The following is a 14,179-nucleotide window of genomic DNA, read 5'->3' as shown; positions in this document are numbered from 1 at the left end:
AGGAAGGTTGCAGAGGGACCATAGATAGTTTAGGAGAATGGGCAAGGAAATGGCAGATGAGATTCAATGTTGAGAAATGTGCAGTTGTACACTTTGGAAACAGAAATTAATGAGCAGATTATTATCTAGAGAGAAAATTCAAAGTACAGAAGTGCAAAGGGACTTGGGAGTACTCGTGCAGGATACCTTAAAGGTTAACCACCAGGTCGGATCGGTGGTAAGGAAAGCGAATGCTATGTTGGCATTCATTTCCAGAGGTATAGTGTATAAAAGTAAGGAAGCGTCGATGAGGCTCTACAGGGCACTAGTGAGGCCTCATTTGGAATACTGTGTACAGTTTTGGGCCCAATATCTTAAGAAAGATGTGCTGATGTTGGAGAGGGTTCAGAGGAGATTTACGAGGATGATTCCCGGAATGAAAAGGCTTACGTATGATGAGTGTTTGTCGGCTCGTGGACTGTACTCACTGGAGTACAGAAGAATGAGAGGGGACCTCATAGAAACATTTAAAATGTTGAAAGGACAGGACAGAGTAGATGTGGCTAGGCTGTTTCCCTTGGTGGGTGAGTCCAGGACCAGAGGGCACAATCTTAGAATTAGAGGGTACAGGTTTAAAACAGAGATGAGGAGAAATTTCTTTAGCCAGAGGGTGGTGAATTTGTGGAATTCCTTGCCAGGTACAGCAGTGGAGGCCAGGTCATTGGAGGCGTTTAAGGAGGAGATAGATAGTTATCTAATTAGTCAAGGTATCAAGGGATATGGGGATAAGGCCAGAAATTGGGGTTAGAATAGTTTTTTTTTTCCTCATTGCCCCCCACACCCCCCCATTTCTCTTTTCTCTCCCTTTTCTTTGGAGCAGACATAATGGGCCGAATGGCCTACTTCTGCTCTTTGGTCTTGTGATCTTGTGCACTGCTCTGCCTGTGACCACAAGAAACTGCAGAGTTGTGGACACAGCTCGGCACATCACGGAAACCAGCCTCCGCTCCGTGGACTGTGTCTACACTTCTTGCTGCCTCAGTAAAGCAGCCAGCATAATCAAAGACCCTCACCCACTCCAGACATTCTCCCCTCTCCCATTGGGCAGAAGATACAAAAGCCTGAAAGCACGTACCACCAGGCTGAAGGACAGCTTCTATCCCACTGTTATAAGACTGGAATGGTCCCCTCATGCGATAAGATGGACTCTTGACCTCACAATCTACCTCGCTATGGCCTTGCACCTAATTGTCTGCCTGCACTGCACTTTCTCTGTAACTGTAACACTTCATTCTGCATTCTGTTATTGTTTTCCCTTGTACTACCTCAATGCACTGTGATAAAATGATCTGTGTGGATGGCATTCAGAACAAAGTGTTTCACTGTACCTCGGTACATATGACAATAATAAACCAATTTACCAGTTTAAATTCACATCTCACCTTAAACCTGTGCTCTCCAGTATTTGACATTTCCATCCCATTTAGCCTATCTATGCCTCTCATAATTTCATCCACTTCCGACGCTCCAGAGGAAACAACCCAAGCATGCCGGGCACCACTTTACCACCCCATCCACACATTGCCACTTTCAAGGAGCTCTGAACTACCACTCACTTCTTCCTCATGAATTCCCTGGTGCCACACAAGCAGCAGCCTGTGGAGTGGGCGAGATCCCAGCCCACTGGTTCAACATGCTGGCCACCCAGAGAGACACGTGCCCTCTGTAGCTAACACAAGCCTCTGGAGGCAGGAGCCACCCCACAGGGGCAGATCTCACTGCAGGTGGTATTGGCCACTCTGCACTGCACAGCACAGCTCTTCCCGGGGAGACCCTTACCCAACGAGTCCACAATCAGGTCCAGCTGTCCATTGTAGACCGTGACATTCACACCCGTAGCCAGCAGTTGGTCCACAATGTAAATCACCGGCTTCATAAAGTCACCCTCCATATTTCTGAAGACCTCATCGGCCTGACCTTTATGGGTTAGAAAAATTAACAAAACAGAACAGTTGTCACAAAGAGGACATTTCACCAAAATTGTTGCAGCTGATCAAACACCCTCACCCCAGCTGCAGTACAGTGGGGCACCTTGTGTTACAGCTCAAACCACACCAGCAGTGAGCGCCAGACCACACCCACGCGGTGGGTGACAAAACATTCCCAGCAACATCCCCGTCAATCCCCTCAGCGTAGTCACACCTCCCTGGTATTGTGGTGACCAGAACTGTGCGCAGCACTCGAGCTGTGGTCTAGTGTTCTGTACACTTCCTGTTCTTGTATCCTGCGCCCTCACCAAGGACACTGTTCCACCTGGCTTTCTAACACCCTACTGCCCTGTCCTGCTGCCTTTAAATATCCATGTTTCCCCGACCCTCCACACCTCTCAACATCCTCCCATTACTGTACACTCCCTGGCCTTGCTTCACCTCCCCCAACACCAGAACCATGTCCCACTGTTCTGTGTAACCATCCAGATCATTGATGTCTCCCCAGTCTACACTGTTCACCTGTCAACCACTCAGACAACTTTTTGCATCATCTGCAGACTTCAAAATCAGGCCCCGTTACTAACGATCGCGGCTGCTGCTTTGACCTGACTGCCCTGCGGGACCTGTCAAAGGCCCAGCTGAAACCCATGTAGATCACATCAAGTACACTCCCCTCATCGAGTATCCTCATTATCCAGCCTACATCCAGAGATTGATTGAACCCAAACAGGTCACGAAGTCCCAGAACTCTTGATCAACCTTAACGTGAGGGGTAGTGGTCACCTGTCCCAACTCCACCCATCCCATCAACCCAAACCCATCCTGCTCCACCCGCAACCCCACCCTCCCCTTCCACCCCCTTACCCCCCCACTCCACGAAGTCAGGGATGATCTTCAGCTTCTTTCTGATTGGTCCGTTCATCAGTGCTGCCAGGCTCTGACCCTGCAGGGGGCGCACGTGTCGCTGGAACAGGCTGACTGCAAGATGAAGTAGGAAGGGTTGTCAGTGGGGGGGCGGGGGGTGGGTCATCAGCAAGTGGGGGGAAGAGGAGGGGTGGACCTGCTGCACCCCACCCACCAACACAGAGAAACATTTCACATCCACCCCCTCCAACAAACCCCAGAGCCGGGCAGTGAACTGTTTCAGTGTGACTCTCCCTCAGTACTGCCCCTCCCAGTGTGACCCTCCCTCTACCACCCCTTCCACAGTGTGACCCTCCCTCAGTACCGCCCCTCCCTGGGACCAGATTCCACCTCCCCACCACCCATCACAGACCCAGGTGCTGGTTCCTCAGGCCAGGACTGAGCTCAGGACTTCCCTCCAACCTCCGGTCACTCAGGATGTTGTAGAAGTTCACTCCGTCCGTGCACTGCCGGAGAACACAGTTGCAGTGAGTGACAGGCAGTCCTGGTCCGAGACCCCGGAGCCCCCTCCCCCACCGCCCTGTCCCACAGGACCCCCTCCCTCACCGCCACCGCGTCCCACAGGAACCCCCCTCTCCCACCGCCACCGCGTCCCACAGGAACCCCCCCCCCCCCCCACTGCCCCGTCCCACAGGAACCCCCCCCCCCCACCGCCCCGTCCCACAGGAACCCCACACCCACACCGCCCCGTCCCACAGGAGCCCTTCCCCCCCCGCCGCCCCGTCCCAGAGGAACCCCCCCCCCACCACCGCCCCGTCCCACAGGAACCCCCCCCCCACCACCGCCCGTCCCACAGGAACCCCCCCCCCCCAACCCACACCGCCCCGTCCCACAGGAGCCCCCACCTCACATCACCCACTGGAGCACCACCCTCCCAATCCAGAGCAACTGACCCGCAGCCCCCGAGCCCTGACCTGTGACTGAGCCCCGACCTGACCCCTGAGCCCCGACTTGTGACTGAGCCGCCACACTCACCCTCTCGATGATGTTCTCAGTCTGGGCCCACAGCTCGGTGGCCCTCCGGTAATCCTGGGCCTCAACGGCCGCCTGCACCTCAGCGGCAGCAGCACCGACCTCCGCCAGGCCCCGGTCATCCAGCAGAGACTGTGGTGGGGCAGACAGTCAGGGGGGGTGGGAACTGGGGGGGGGGGGGGCAAGGGGTGACCGAAGGGGTGAGGGGAAGGGAGGAAGCGACTGGGGGGGGGGGGGGGGGGAGAAGGGAGGGGCAACCGAGGGGGGGGGGTGACAAAGGGGGGGAGGGAAGGAAGGGAGGGGGCGACTGAGGGGGGATAGAGAGGGAGGGGGCGACCGGGGGGGGGGGGGGGGGGAGGGCGACCGAGGGGCAGGGGGGAGGGAGCGACTGGGGGGGGGGGGAGGGAGCGACTGGGGGGGGGATGCGAACTACACACGGACACCCACTCACCATGCTGTGCAGGAACGGTCCCCAAGACAGCACCGAGTCTGTGGGAACAGGGATGTCAGTGCAGGAGAGGGGAGTGCGGAGCTGCCCCCCCCCCACAGACCTCCCTCCCCAGCTCCAGACCTGCCCCCACCCTCCACCATCCTCCCCCACCCACACCTCTGCTGCCCCAGACCCCGGCCCCGAGCACACCCTCCCCACGATGCCCCGTACGTACCCAGGGGGGAGATCCAGGAATCACCCAGGGCAACCCCAGTGAAGCGACACTTCACCTTGTTGTGTAACACGGCCTGGGGCGGGGGGGGGGGGGGGGGGTGAGAGAGAGAGAGAGGAGAGAGAGGAGAGAGAGAGAGAGAGAGAGAGTCACTGTGTGCATCAGCTGCAACCCCCCCCCCCCCCCCCCCACCCACTGCTCACTTCCCTCACACGGCCGACCTGGGCTCGGACCCCAGGTGTCAGCCCCCACCCCCCTGGGGCTTCACCCCTTCTCCACCCCCCAACCCCTCAGGGCTTCACCCTCTCTCCTCCCCCCTACACCCGGCCCCATCCACAGACCTGAAGAAACTGCCCCGGCCCTCCCGCCCCGTGTGACCCCACCCCAACCCCTCCCGCCCCATGTGACCCCTCACCCCGTGACCCTACCTGCACCAGCTCCAGTCCGATTGCCGCCGCCATCTTCCCACCATACGATTCCGAGAAAATGTAGAATGGGACGTCCTGTGGGGAGAGACTGGCCGGTCACCCACTGACACCACCCCACCCCACCCTCACACCCAACCCTAACCCCAACCCATCCCATCTGGGGAAGAGCAGGTTCCCTCCTCAGTGACCCCCACCGTGAACCCCCCTCCCCCCAGCGAACCCCCTTCTACCCTCTCACCGCAAGGACAGAGTACGATGGGACCCCAGATCGGCACCCCCGGTCCCCCCCCCCCTGCACGCCCCCCCCCCCCCACCATGGCCCCTACCCCCGTGGCCCCCCCCCCCCCCCCCCCCACCCCGGTACTGGAACTCAGGCTTGAGCTGGAAGAAGGTCTGCAGGAGGACGATCATGTCGCGGACCACGGTGCCCAGGTCAGTGGCGAAGCCGCTGCTGTCGGTGGTGTAACTGTAGCCCGCGCCCACCGGGTTGTCCACAAACAGCACACTGGCCGCCTGTACCTGTCAGCCACACAAACAACGGGCAAACTAATCTCCCAGCACACTCTGGTACCGGCAGCAGTGGGGGAGGGGGTGGGTGACGGAGAGGGAGGGGTCTGTTGGGGGGTGGGGGGGGGAAGAAGAGGGAGGGTTGGGGCTGCAGAGACACACACAGCATCCCTCCCACACACACACAACCCCTCCCCCCCACCCCAGTTCACATTCACACAGGAAGGTGAGGAGGGAAAGTGAACAGTGGAGGCTCCGAGGTGGTGGGGGTGCAGTGTGGGTGACGGGCTCATTACTGCAGCCCTAGGACATTTGTCACTTCAAATGAGGCCGTGCGGAGAGAGCATCGATATATAAAAGGTGCACTAATTTTGCTGGGATCGTTGTACAGACACCCTAAATCAGCGAGGAGCACATCTGATGTGTAAGCAGATTACAGAGAGGGGTAAGTGCAGGGTTATCATTGTGGGGATTTCAGTTTCCCCGCATTAACTGGGATCACCATGGTGTGAAAAGCCAGTCAAGCTTTTTGAGCCAGTAACGGGGAGTGGGGATGGGGATATTCTGGAGCACGTTAACCCAAAAAGGGAGGAGGTATTAGATACTTTTGCTGACATCAAAGGTGGATAAATGCCCAAGGGCTGATGAAATGTGTCCCAGGCTACTCTGGGAACAAGGTAGGAGATTGCTGGGGCCCTGACAGAGATTTTTAATCTTCCCCCACCACAGGAGAGGTGCCAGGGATGGCTGGAGGACAGCAGGGACCGTACTTTTATTCAAGGACAGCAGGGATAAGCCGGCTCATGACAGGCCAGTGAGTCGAACGTCACTGGTCACAAAGTTGTTGGGAAAAATTCTGAGAGACAGGATTAATCCACACTTGGGAATGCAGGGATTGATCAGGGATCATCACCATGGGAAATCCCGTCTGACCAATTTGATTGAATCTAATAAAGTATGAAATGTATTGACGAGGACAGTGTGGTTGATGTGGTCTTCAGGGACTTCAATAAGACCTTTCACAAGGTTCCACATGGGAGGCTGGTCCAAAAACAAGCTGGCAAATTGGCTTGGTGACTGGAGGCAAAGCGTGGTGGTGGAGGGTTACTTTGGGTTGAAAGACTCACCAGTGGGGTACCACAGGGGTTGGGGTACCGTCACCATCACCAGTGGGGTACCACAGGGGTCGGGGCCAGGACCCTTGCTGTTTCAGAGGTGTACAGCATAGGAACAGCCCTTCAGCCCACCACATCCATGCTGACCGTTTTGTCTATCTACATCAATCCCATTTGCCCTCACTAGGACCCCATGGCTCCGAGGCTTTGCCTATTTAAGGGCCTAAATGTCTCTTAAATGTAGTGATTGTGTCTGATTTCACCACCTTCCTCTCGCAGTGAGTTCCAGATACCAACCACTGTGTAAAAATCTATTCCCTCAGATCCCCTTTAATACTCCTTCCTCTCATCTTAAACCTGTGCCCTCTTAGTGTCAGAGTGATACCGCACAGAAGCAGGCCCTTCGGCCCAACTGGTCCATGTCGACCAAGATGCCCATCCAAGTTAGTCCCACTTGCCAGCGTTTGGCCCATAAACTTCTAAACTTTTCCAATCCATGTACCTGTCCAACTGTCTTTTAAAAGTTGTCATTGTACCTGCCTCAACCGCTCCCTCTGCAGCTCATTCCACACACCCACCACCCTCTGTGTAAAAAAAAAAAGTTGCCCCTCAGGTTCCTCTTAAATCTTTCCCCTCTCACCTTAACCCTATGCCCTCTAGTTCTTGATACCTCAACTCTGGGAAAAAGACTGAGTGCACTCACCCTATCTATGCTCCTCATGATTTTATACAGCTCGATAAGATCGCCTCTCAGTCTCCTACACTCCAAGGAATAAACCCTAGTCCATCCAACCTCTTCCTATAACTCAGTCCCTCGAGTCCTGGCAACATCCTTGTAATCTTTTACTGTACTCTCTCCAGTTTAATCACAACTTTCCTATAGCAGGGTGACCAAAACTGGACACAATACTCCAAGTGCGGCCTCATCACTGCCCTGTACAACCGCACCATAACCTCCCAACTTTTATACTCAATGCTCTGACTGTTTCACCACCGTCTGCCTGTGACTCCACTTTCAGTGAACCATATACTGTACTCAAAAGTCCCTCTGTTCTACAACACTCCCTGCCGTTCACTGCGAAAGTCCTACCTGGATTTGACTTTCCAAAATGCAACACCTCGCACTTATCCAAGTTAAACTCCGTTTGCCACTCCTCGGCCCACTTACTCAGCTGATCAAGATCCCCCTTAAGTTTTAGATAACCTTCTTCACTGTCCCCTATACCACCTATTTTAGTGTCACCTGCAAACTTACCAACCATACTGAGTACATTCTTATCCAAATCAATGATAGAGATGACAAACAACAATGGGCCCAGCACCGGCCCCTGGGGAACACCACTGGTCACAGGCCTCCAGTCCGAGAAACAACGTTCAACCAGCACCCTCTGCTTCCTACCATCAAGCCAATTGTGGATCCAATTAGCCAGCTCTCCCTGGATCCAATGCGATCTAACCTTCCAGAGCAGCCTACCATGTGGAACCTTATCTAAAGGAATTGGGTTATTATTATCACATTCACTGAAGTGTAGTGAAGAATTTGCCTTGCATACTGTTCATACAGATCAATTCATTACACAGTGCATCGAGGTAGTACAAGTCGTTGGTGAGGCTGCACTTGGAGTATTGGGTACAGTTTTGGTCACCCTGTTATAGGAAAGACATTGTGATTAGCAGGCCTGAGTTATAGGGAGAGGTTGGCCACGCTGGATCTTTATTCCTTGGAGCATAGGAGAATGAGGGGTGACCTCATAGGAGTTTATAAATTCGTGAGGGGTATGGATAAGGTGAACGGTCATAGTCTTTTCCCCAGGGTTGGGGAATCCAAAACTAGAGGGCACAGATACAAGATAAGGGGGGAGAGACGTAAAAGAGACCTGAGAGGTAATGTCTTTGCACAGAGGGTGGTGAGTACCTGGAATGAGCTGCCAGAGAAAGTGGTCAAGGCAGATACAATTGCAACATTTAAGAGGCATTTGGATAGGTACATGGAGGGGAGGGGCTTGGACGGTTCTGGGCCAAATGCGGGCAACTGGGACTAGCAGGGAGGATGCTGTGGTCAGCATGGATCAGTTGGGCCAAATGGCCTTATGATTCTATATGGTAAAACAATAACAAAATGCAGAATAAAATGTCACAGCTATGGAGAAAGTGCAGTGCAGGTAGACAATAAGGTGCAAGGTCATAACGAGGTAGATTGTGAGATCAGAGTCCATCTTATCGTACTAGGGAACCGTTCAATAGTCTTATAACAGCAACCTGGTGGTATGTGCTTTCAGGCTTATGTACCTTCTGCCCAATGGGAGAGGGGAGAAGAGAGAATGTCCGGGGTGGGTGGGGTCTTTGATTATGTTGGCTGCTTTACTGAGGCAACTAGACAGAGTCCATGGAGGGGAGGCTGGTTTCCGTGATGCACTGAGCTGTGTCCACAACTTTCTGCAGTTTCTTGCGGTCCTGGGCAGAGCAGTTACTATACCAAGCTGTGATGCATCCAGATAGGATGCTTTCTATGGTGCATCGATAAAAGTTGGTGAGGGTCAAAGGACATGTCAAATTTCTTTAGCCTCCTTAGGAAGTTGAGGTGCTGGTGAGCTTTCTTGGCCGTGGTGTTTACGTGGTTGGACCAGGACAGGCTATTGGTGATGTTCACTCCTCGGAACTTGAAACTCTTAACCCTCGAGCTCAGCACCATTGATGTAGACAGGTGCATGTGCACCACCCCCTTTCCTGAAATCAATGAGCAGCTCTTTTGTTTTGCTGACATTGAGGGAAAGGTTGTTGTCATGACACCATGTCACTAGGCTCTCTATCTCCTTCCTGTACTCCTCCTCCCACTCCGCATCCATATAAACCACATCCACCATCCTGCCCTCATCAGCTTTCTTGGTCACCTCATCAAAAAACTCAATCAAGTTCGTGAGACATGATCTCCTACGTACAAAGCCATGTTGACTACCCCTAATCAAACCTGTCTTTCCAGATGTATATACAGTACACCTTATCCCTCAGAATCCTCTCCAGTAACTTACCTACCACAGACGTTAGGCTTACTGGTCTATAGTTCCCAGGTTTTTCTTTGTCACCCTTCTTAAACAAAGGCACAACATTTGCTACCCTTCAGTCTACCAGCACCTCACCTGTGGTAATGATTATGCAAATATCTCAGTCAGGACTCCTGTCTTGTGTTTGACACCACTACCATGGTAAAAGAACACAACTATGCACCTTATCCAAATCTCTCACAACTTTATACTTATATCCATCAGGTCACCCCTCAGCCTCCAGGGAGAACAAGCCCAGCCAATCCAATCTCCTCCCCATAACTAAAGTCCTCCAATCCAGGCAACATCCTGGTGAATCCCCTCTGCACTCTCTCCAGCACGACCACATTCTTCCCATTGTGTGGAGATCAGAACTGCACACATTACCAGTGCAGCCTAACTAGTGCTTTGTAAACTTGCAACATGATGCCCCAACCTGTGAAGGCGAGCATTCCACACACCTTCTTCACCACCCTACCCTGGCCACTTCCAGGGTACCATGAACTTGGCCCCCAGGTCTCTCTGCTCATCATAAACATTAACAATGTGGATTTAACGTAGGAGGTATGATTACTGAACTTACAGATGAAGTGAAAATGGCAGGTGTTGATAGTGAGGTTAGGGTGCAGGGTGAGAGGCAGTGCAGACACAGGCCCTGCAGCCCAACGAGTCTGTGCTGACCATCAACCACATTTACACCAATTCTACACCAACCTGTTTTTTTATTCTCCCCACATTCCCATCAACTCCCCCAGATTCAACCCCTCATCTACACTGGGGACAATTTACAGCGGCCAATTAACCAACCAACCAATGTCTTTGGGAAGTAGGAGGAAACCGGAGCACCCAGGGGAACCCACAGTCTCCAATGGGGCGGCACGGTAGTGTAGTGGTTAGCGCGATGCTATTACAGCGCCAGCGATCGGGGTTCAATTCCCGTCGCTATCTGTAAGGAGTTTGTACGTTCTCCCGTGTCTGTGTGGGTTTCCTCCGGGTGCTCCGGTTTCCTCCACATTGCAAAGACGTATGGGTAGGTTAATTTGGGTTTAAAATGGGCGGTGCAGACTCATTGGGCCGGAAGGGCCTGTTACCATGCTATAAATAAAATGTAAATGTAAAATGTAAGTCACAGGGAGAACGTGCAAGCTCCACACAGCGCCCGAGGTCAGGATTGAATCCTGGTCTCTGGAGCTGTGAGGTAGTGGCTCTGCCAGCTGTACCACTGTGCCGGTCCTGGTAAGCTGGTTAACCTGATCAGTTGGTAAGTTGAGCAGGACAACACCAGATGTAATTTAATCCTGGTCAATGTGAGGGGGTCTAATAAGGGTAGAATATATACGATGAATGGTAAAACATTGGGGTATATTCAGGACTAGAGGGGCCTTGGTGTACAAATCCAAATACCAGTGAAGGAGGCAGCACAGGTAGATAAGGTGAAGGCGGCGTGTGGGATACTTGCCTCCATTAGCAGGGCACAGAATACAAGAGATGGGGGTCATGGCACAAGTTTATAAACCATTGGTCAGCCACAGCTGGAGAGCTGGTCACCACACAGCAGGAAGGAAGTGACTGCACTGGACACAGAGACTCACCAGGACAGCGCCTGGGATGGAGTGTCTCTGTTACGAGACGGGTTTCTCTTGGAGCAGAACCTGATAGAGGTGCACAATGAGGGGGATATATGGTGTGAAACTGTTCACCATGGCACAAATGTTTGAGACCAGAGGGTGAAGAGCAAGAGAATTGGAGGAAGAATTCTTACCCCAGAGGGTAGTTGGCGTTTGGAACACACTCCTGAGGGGGTGGTGGAGGCAGAGTCTCTCACAACATTTGAAGAGTTTCGAGACAAGCCCTTGAATTGCCGAGGCAGAGAAGGGTATCGACCAAGCACCGGTAAATGGGTATGGGTGGGTTAGGGCGGACAGGGTGGGCCGAAGGGCCTGTTCCTGTGCTGTGTAACTCTGCGACCCTGATGCACCAATAGCGAGGCAGCCTCCTTCATCTCTGAAGAACCGGTCTGCTGTTCAGCTCTCAGCAGCCCAGATGCCTTGTCCTGGTGGAATTTGGACAACCAAACACCCTAAGAGATCTCACCAAAGAGTGAAGAGTGTTTTCCATCAGAGCTGTGAACCTCTGCAGATTCCAACCATCAGCGATTCTCTGCTCCTCACCCTCGTGCCTCTCACTTCCTCATCTGTGGGCAAGCATAGCAACGTCCCCTCCACAGACATCACTACCTCAGCATGTCCAACCGACCGTGGCACACCACCACAGCCATTCACAGGGAAAAGATCCTCGTGACACCGGGATTCCAGCTGGAGACACCCAGTTCCTGCTCCACCACCAGCCTGGTGGCCAGGATCTCCACACGTGACCACAGGGAATGTTTTCATTTTAAACTCTGGTTAAATTTAAGGGAACAGAAACTAGACATCAGGCCTGCTGCTGTCATGATTATAGTCACAATGTTATGCAGTAGAAAATAGGCCCACTGGCTTAAGTCATCCATGCCGACCACGGTGACTACCTGAGCCAGTTCCAGTTGCCCACGTCTCACCCACATCCCTCGGAACTTTTCTTAACCATGCCTTTTACATGTAGTTAATATACCGGCCTCAACCACCTCCTCTGGCAGCTCGTTCCATATACTGGGTGTGAAAAAGTTGCCCCTTAGGTCCCCTCTCACCTTAACAGGCACATCCCTCCCCACCAGAAGGCAACACCCATCAAAGATCTCCACCGTCTGGGCCGTGCCATCTTCTCGCAGCTCCCATCGGACAGGAGGTAAAGAAACCTGAAGTCCCCACACCACCAGGTTCAGGAACAGCTACTTCCCTTCAACCATTCGGTTCTTGAACCAAGCGGCACAACCCTAATCACTGCTTCAGTACAGCAACACCGGGATCACTTTGCACTACAATGGACTTAGTTTTGCCCTAGAAACATAGAAAAACTACAGCACAATTCAGGCCCTTCAGCCCACAAAGCTGTGCCGAACATGTCCCTACCCTGGAAATTACTCGGCTTACCCATAGCCCTCTATTTTTCTCAGCTCCACGTACCTACCTAACAGTCTCTTAAAAGACCCCATCGTATCCGCCTCCACCACCGTTGCCAGCAGCCCATTCCACACACACACTACTCTGAGTAAAAAACTTACCCCTGACATCTCCTCTGTACCTACTCCCCAGCAGGTACTGTGTTCTTTCTTATAATGTAATGTAATCTTTATTAGTCACATGTATATCAAAACACACAGTGAAATGCACCTTTTGCTTAGAGTGTTCTGGGGGGCAGCCCGCAAGTGTCGCCATGCTTCCAGCGCCAACATGGCATGCCCATAACTTCCTAACCCGTACGTCTTTGGAATGTGGGAGGAAACTGGAGCACCCGGAGGAAACCCATGCAGACACAGGGAGAACGTACAAACTCCTTAGAGTATAATTTATTTTTCTGGAGAATGTTGTGTCTCTGATGCACCATTCCTGTGATGCTGCTGCAAGTAAGTTTTTCATTGCACCGGTACACACATGGACTTGTGCAGATGACAATAAACTCGACTTTGACCTTGACCTGTGCCCTCTAGTTTTAGGCTCCCCGACCCTGGGAAAAAGACAGTGACCACCCTCCGTATCTGTGCCCCTGGTGACTTTATAAACTTCCACAAGGTCCCCCCTCAGCCTCCTTCGCTCCAGGGAAAACAATCCCAGCCTGGCCAGTCTCTCCTTATAACTGAAGTCCTCCAGTAATATCCTCGTGACTCATTCCTGCATCCTTTCCAGCTTAATGACATCCTTCCTATGGCTGGGTGACCGGAACAGCACACAATACTCCAAGCGTGGTCTCACCAGCAGCTTGTACAGTCATAACATGACGTCCAATCCCCGGTGACAAAGGCAAGTGTGCCAGATTCCTTCTCCACCACCCTGTCTATCTTTGTTGTCACTTTCAGGGAACGATGAACCTGTACCCCTCGGTCTCTCTGATCTACAACACTCCTGGGCCCTGCCCTTTACTGGGCAAGTCCTCGCTGGTTTAACTTCCAAAATGCCACACTTCACACCTGTCTGCGTTAAGGAGTAAGAGACAGGAACTTTACCCATGAGTAGTTCCTGGGATTCAGGTCAACGTCGAGAGGCCCAATCTCTTCAAAGTTTCCAAATCCACACCCCGAGGCTCCTGGCCCACCCTGCAGGGGGAGGGGAAGGTCAGTAACAGAACTGGAGGTGCATCCAGCCCCACTGTGCCCAGCACTCTGGGGCACAAATAAACACAGAAAAATAGGAACAGGGAGGCCATTCAGCCCTTTGAATCTGCTCCACCATTCAACAGGATTATAGCAATCCAACATCAGCACCTCATCCCCACTCTCCCCCCACCCCTCCCACCTTCTGTGTTTGAAAATCCCACTTATTTTAGATACATTCAGTGACCCCCCCCCACTTCCTCTGGGGCAGAATTCCACAGGTCCACCACCCTCCGAGTGAGAATGCTTCTCCTCTTCTCATTCCTACATGCCCCTCATCTTGTCCCGAGGCTGCCCTGCCCCCTACCCCCTCC

The 14,179-nt window shown here is 52.9% G+C and overlaps 1 protein-coding gene across 1 annotated transcript in view; it reads right to left on the bottom strand.

The window, feature by feature from the left end:
- The window catches only part of scpep1 (serine carboxypeptidase 1), a 98,005-nt gene that overhangs the window by 9,681 nt on the left and 74,145 nt on the right, over positions 1 to 14,179 (bottom strand). The window contains exons 2-10 of the mRNA XM_052033312.1: positions 13,719 to 13,874; positions 5,323 to 5,475; positions 4,957 to 5,034; positions 4,532 to 4,604; positions 4,318 to 4,355; positions 3,870 to 3,998; positions 3,247 to 3,340; positions 2,835 to 2,948; positions 1,819 to 1,956 (exon numbers count right to left, since the gene is read on the bottom strand). Coding sequence (XP_051889272.1) covers positions 1,819 to 1,956; positions 2,835 to 2,948; positions 3,247 to 3,340; positions 3,870 to 3,998; positions 4,318 to 4,355; positions 4,532 to 4,604; positions 4,957 to 5,034; positions 5,323 to 5,475; positions 13,719 to 13,874 — 973 coding nt within the window. The remainder of the gene's footprint in view (positions 1 to 1,818; positions 1,957 to 2,834; positions 2,949 to 3,246; positions 3,341 to 3,869; positions 3,999 to 4,317; positions 4,356 to 4,531; positions 4,605 to 4,956; positions 5,035 to 5,322; positions 5,476 to 13,718; positions 13,875 to 14,179) is intronic.

This window comes from Pristis pectinata, chromosome 18, assembly GCF_009764475.1.
Source record: "Pristis pectinata isolate sPriPec2 chromosome 18, sPriPec2.1.pri, whole genome shotgun sequence".
NCBI classification, from domain to species: Eukaryota; Metazoa; Chordata; class Chondrichthyes; order Rhinopristiformes; family Pristidae; genus Pristis; species Pristis pectinata.
This window is presented reverse-complemented; position numbering and strand designations above follow the sequence as displayed.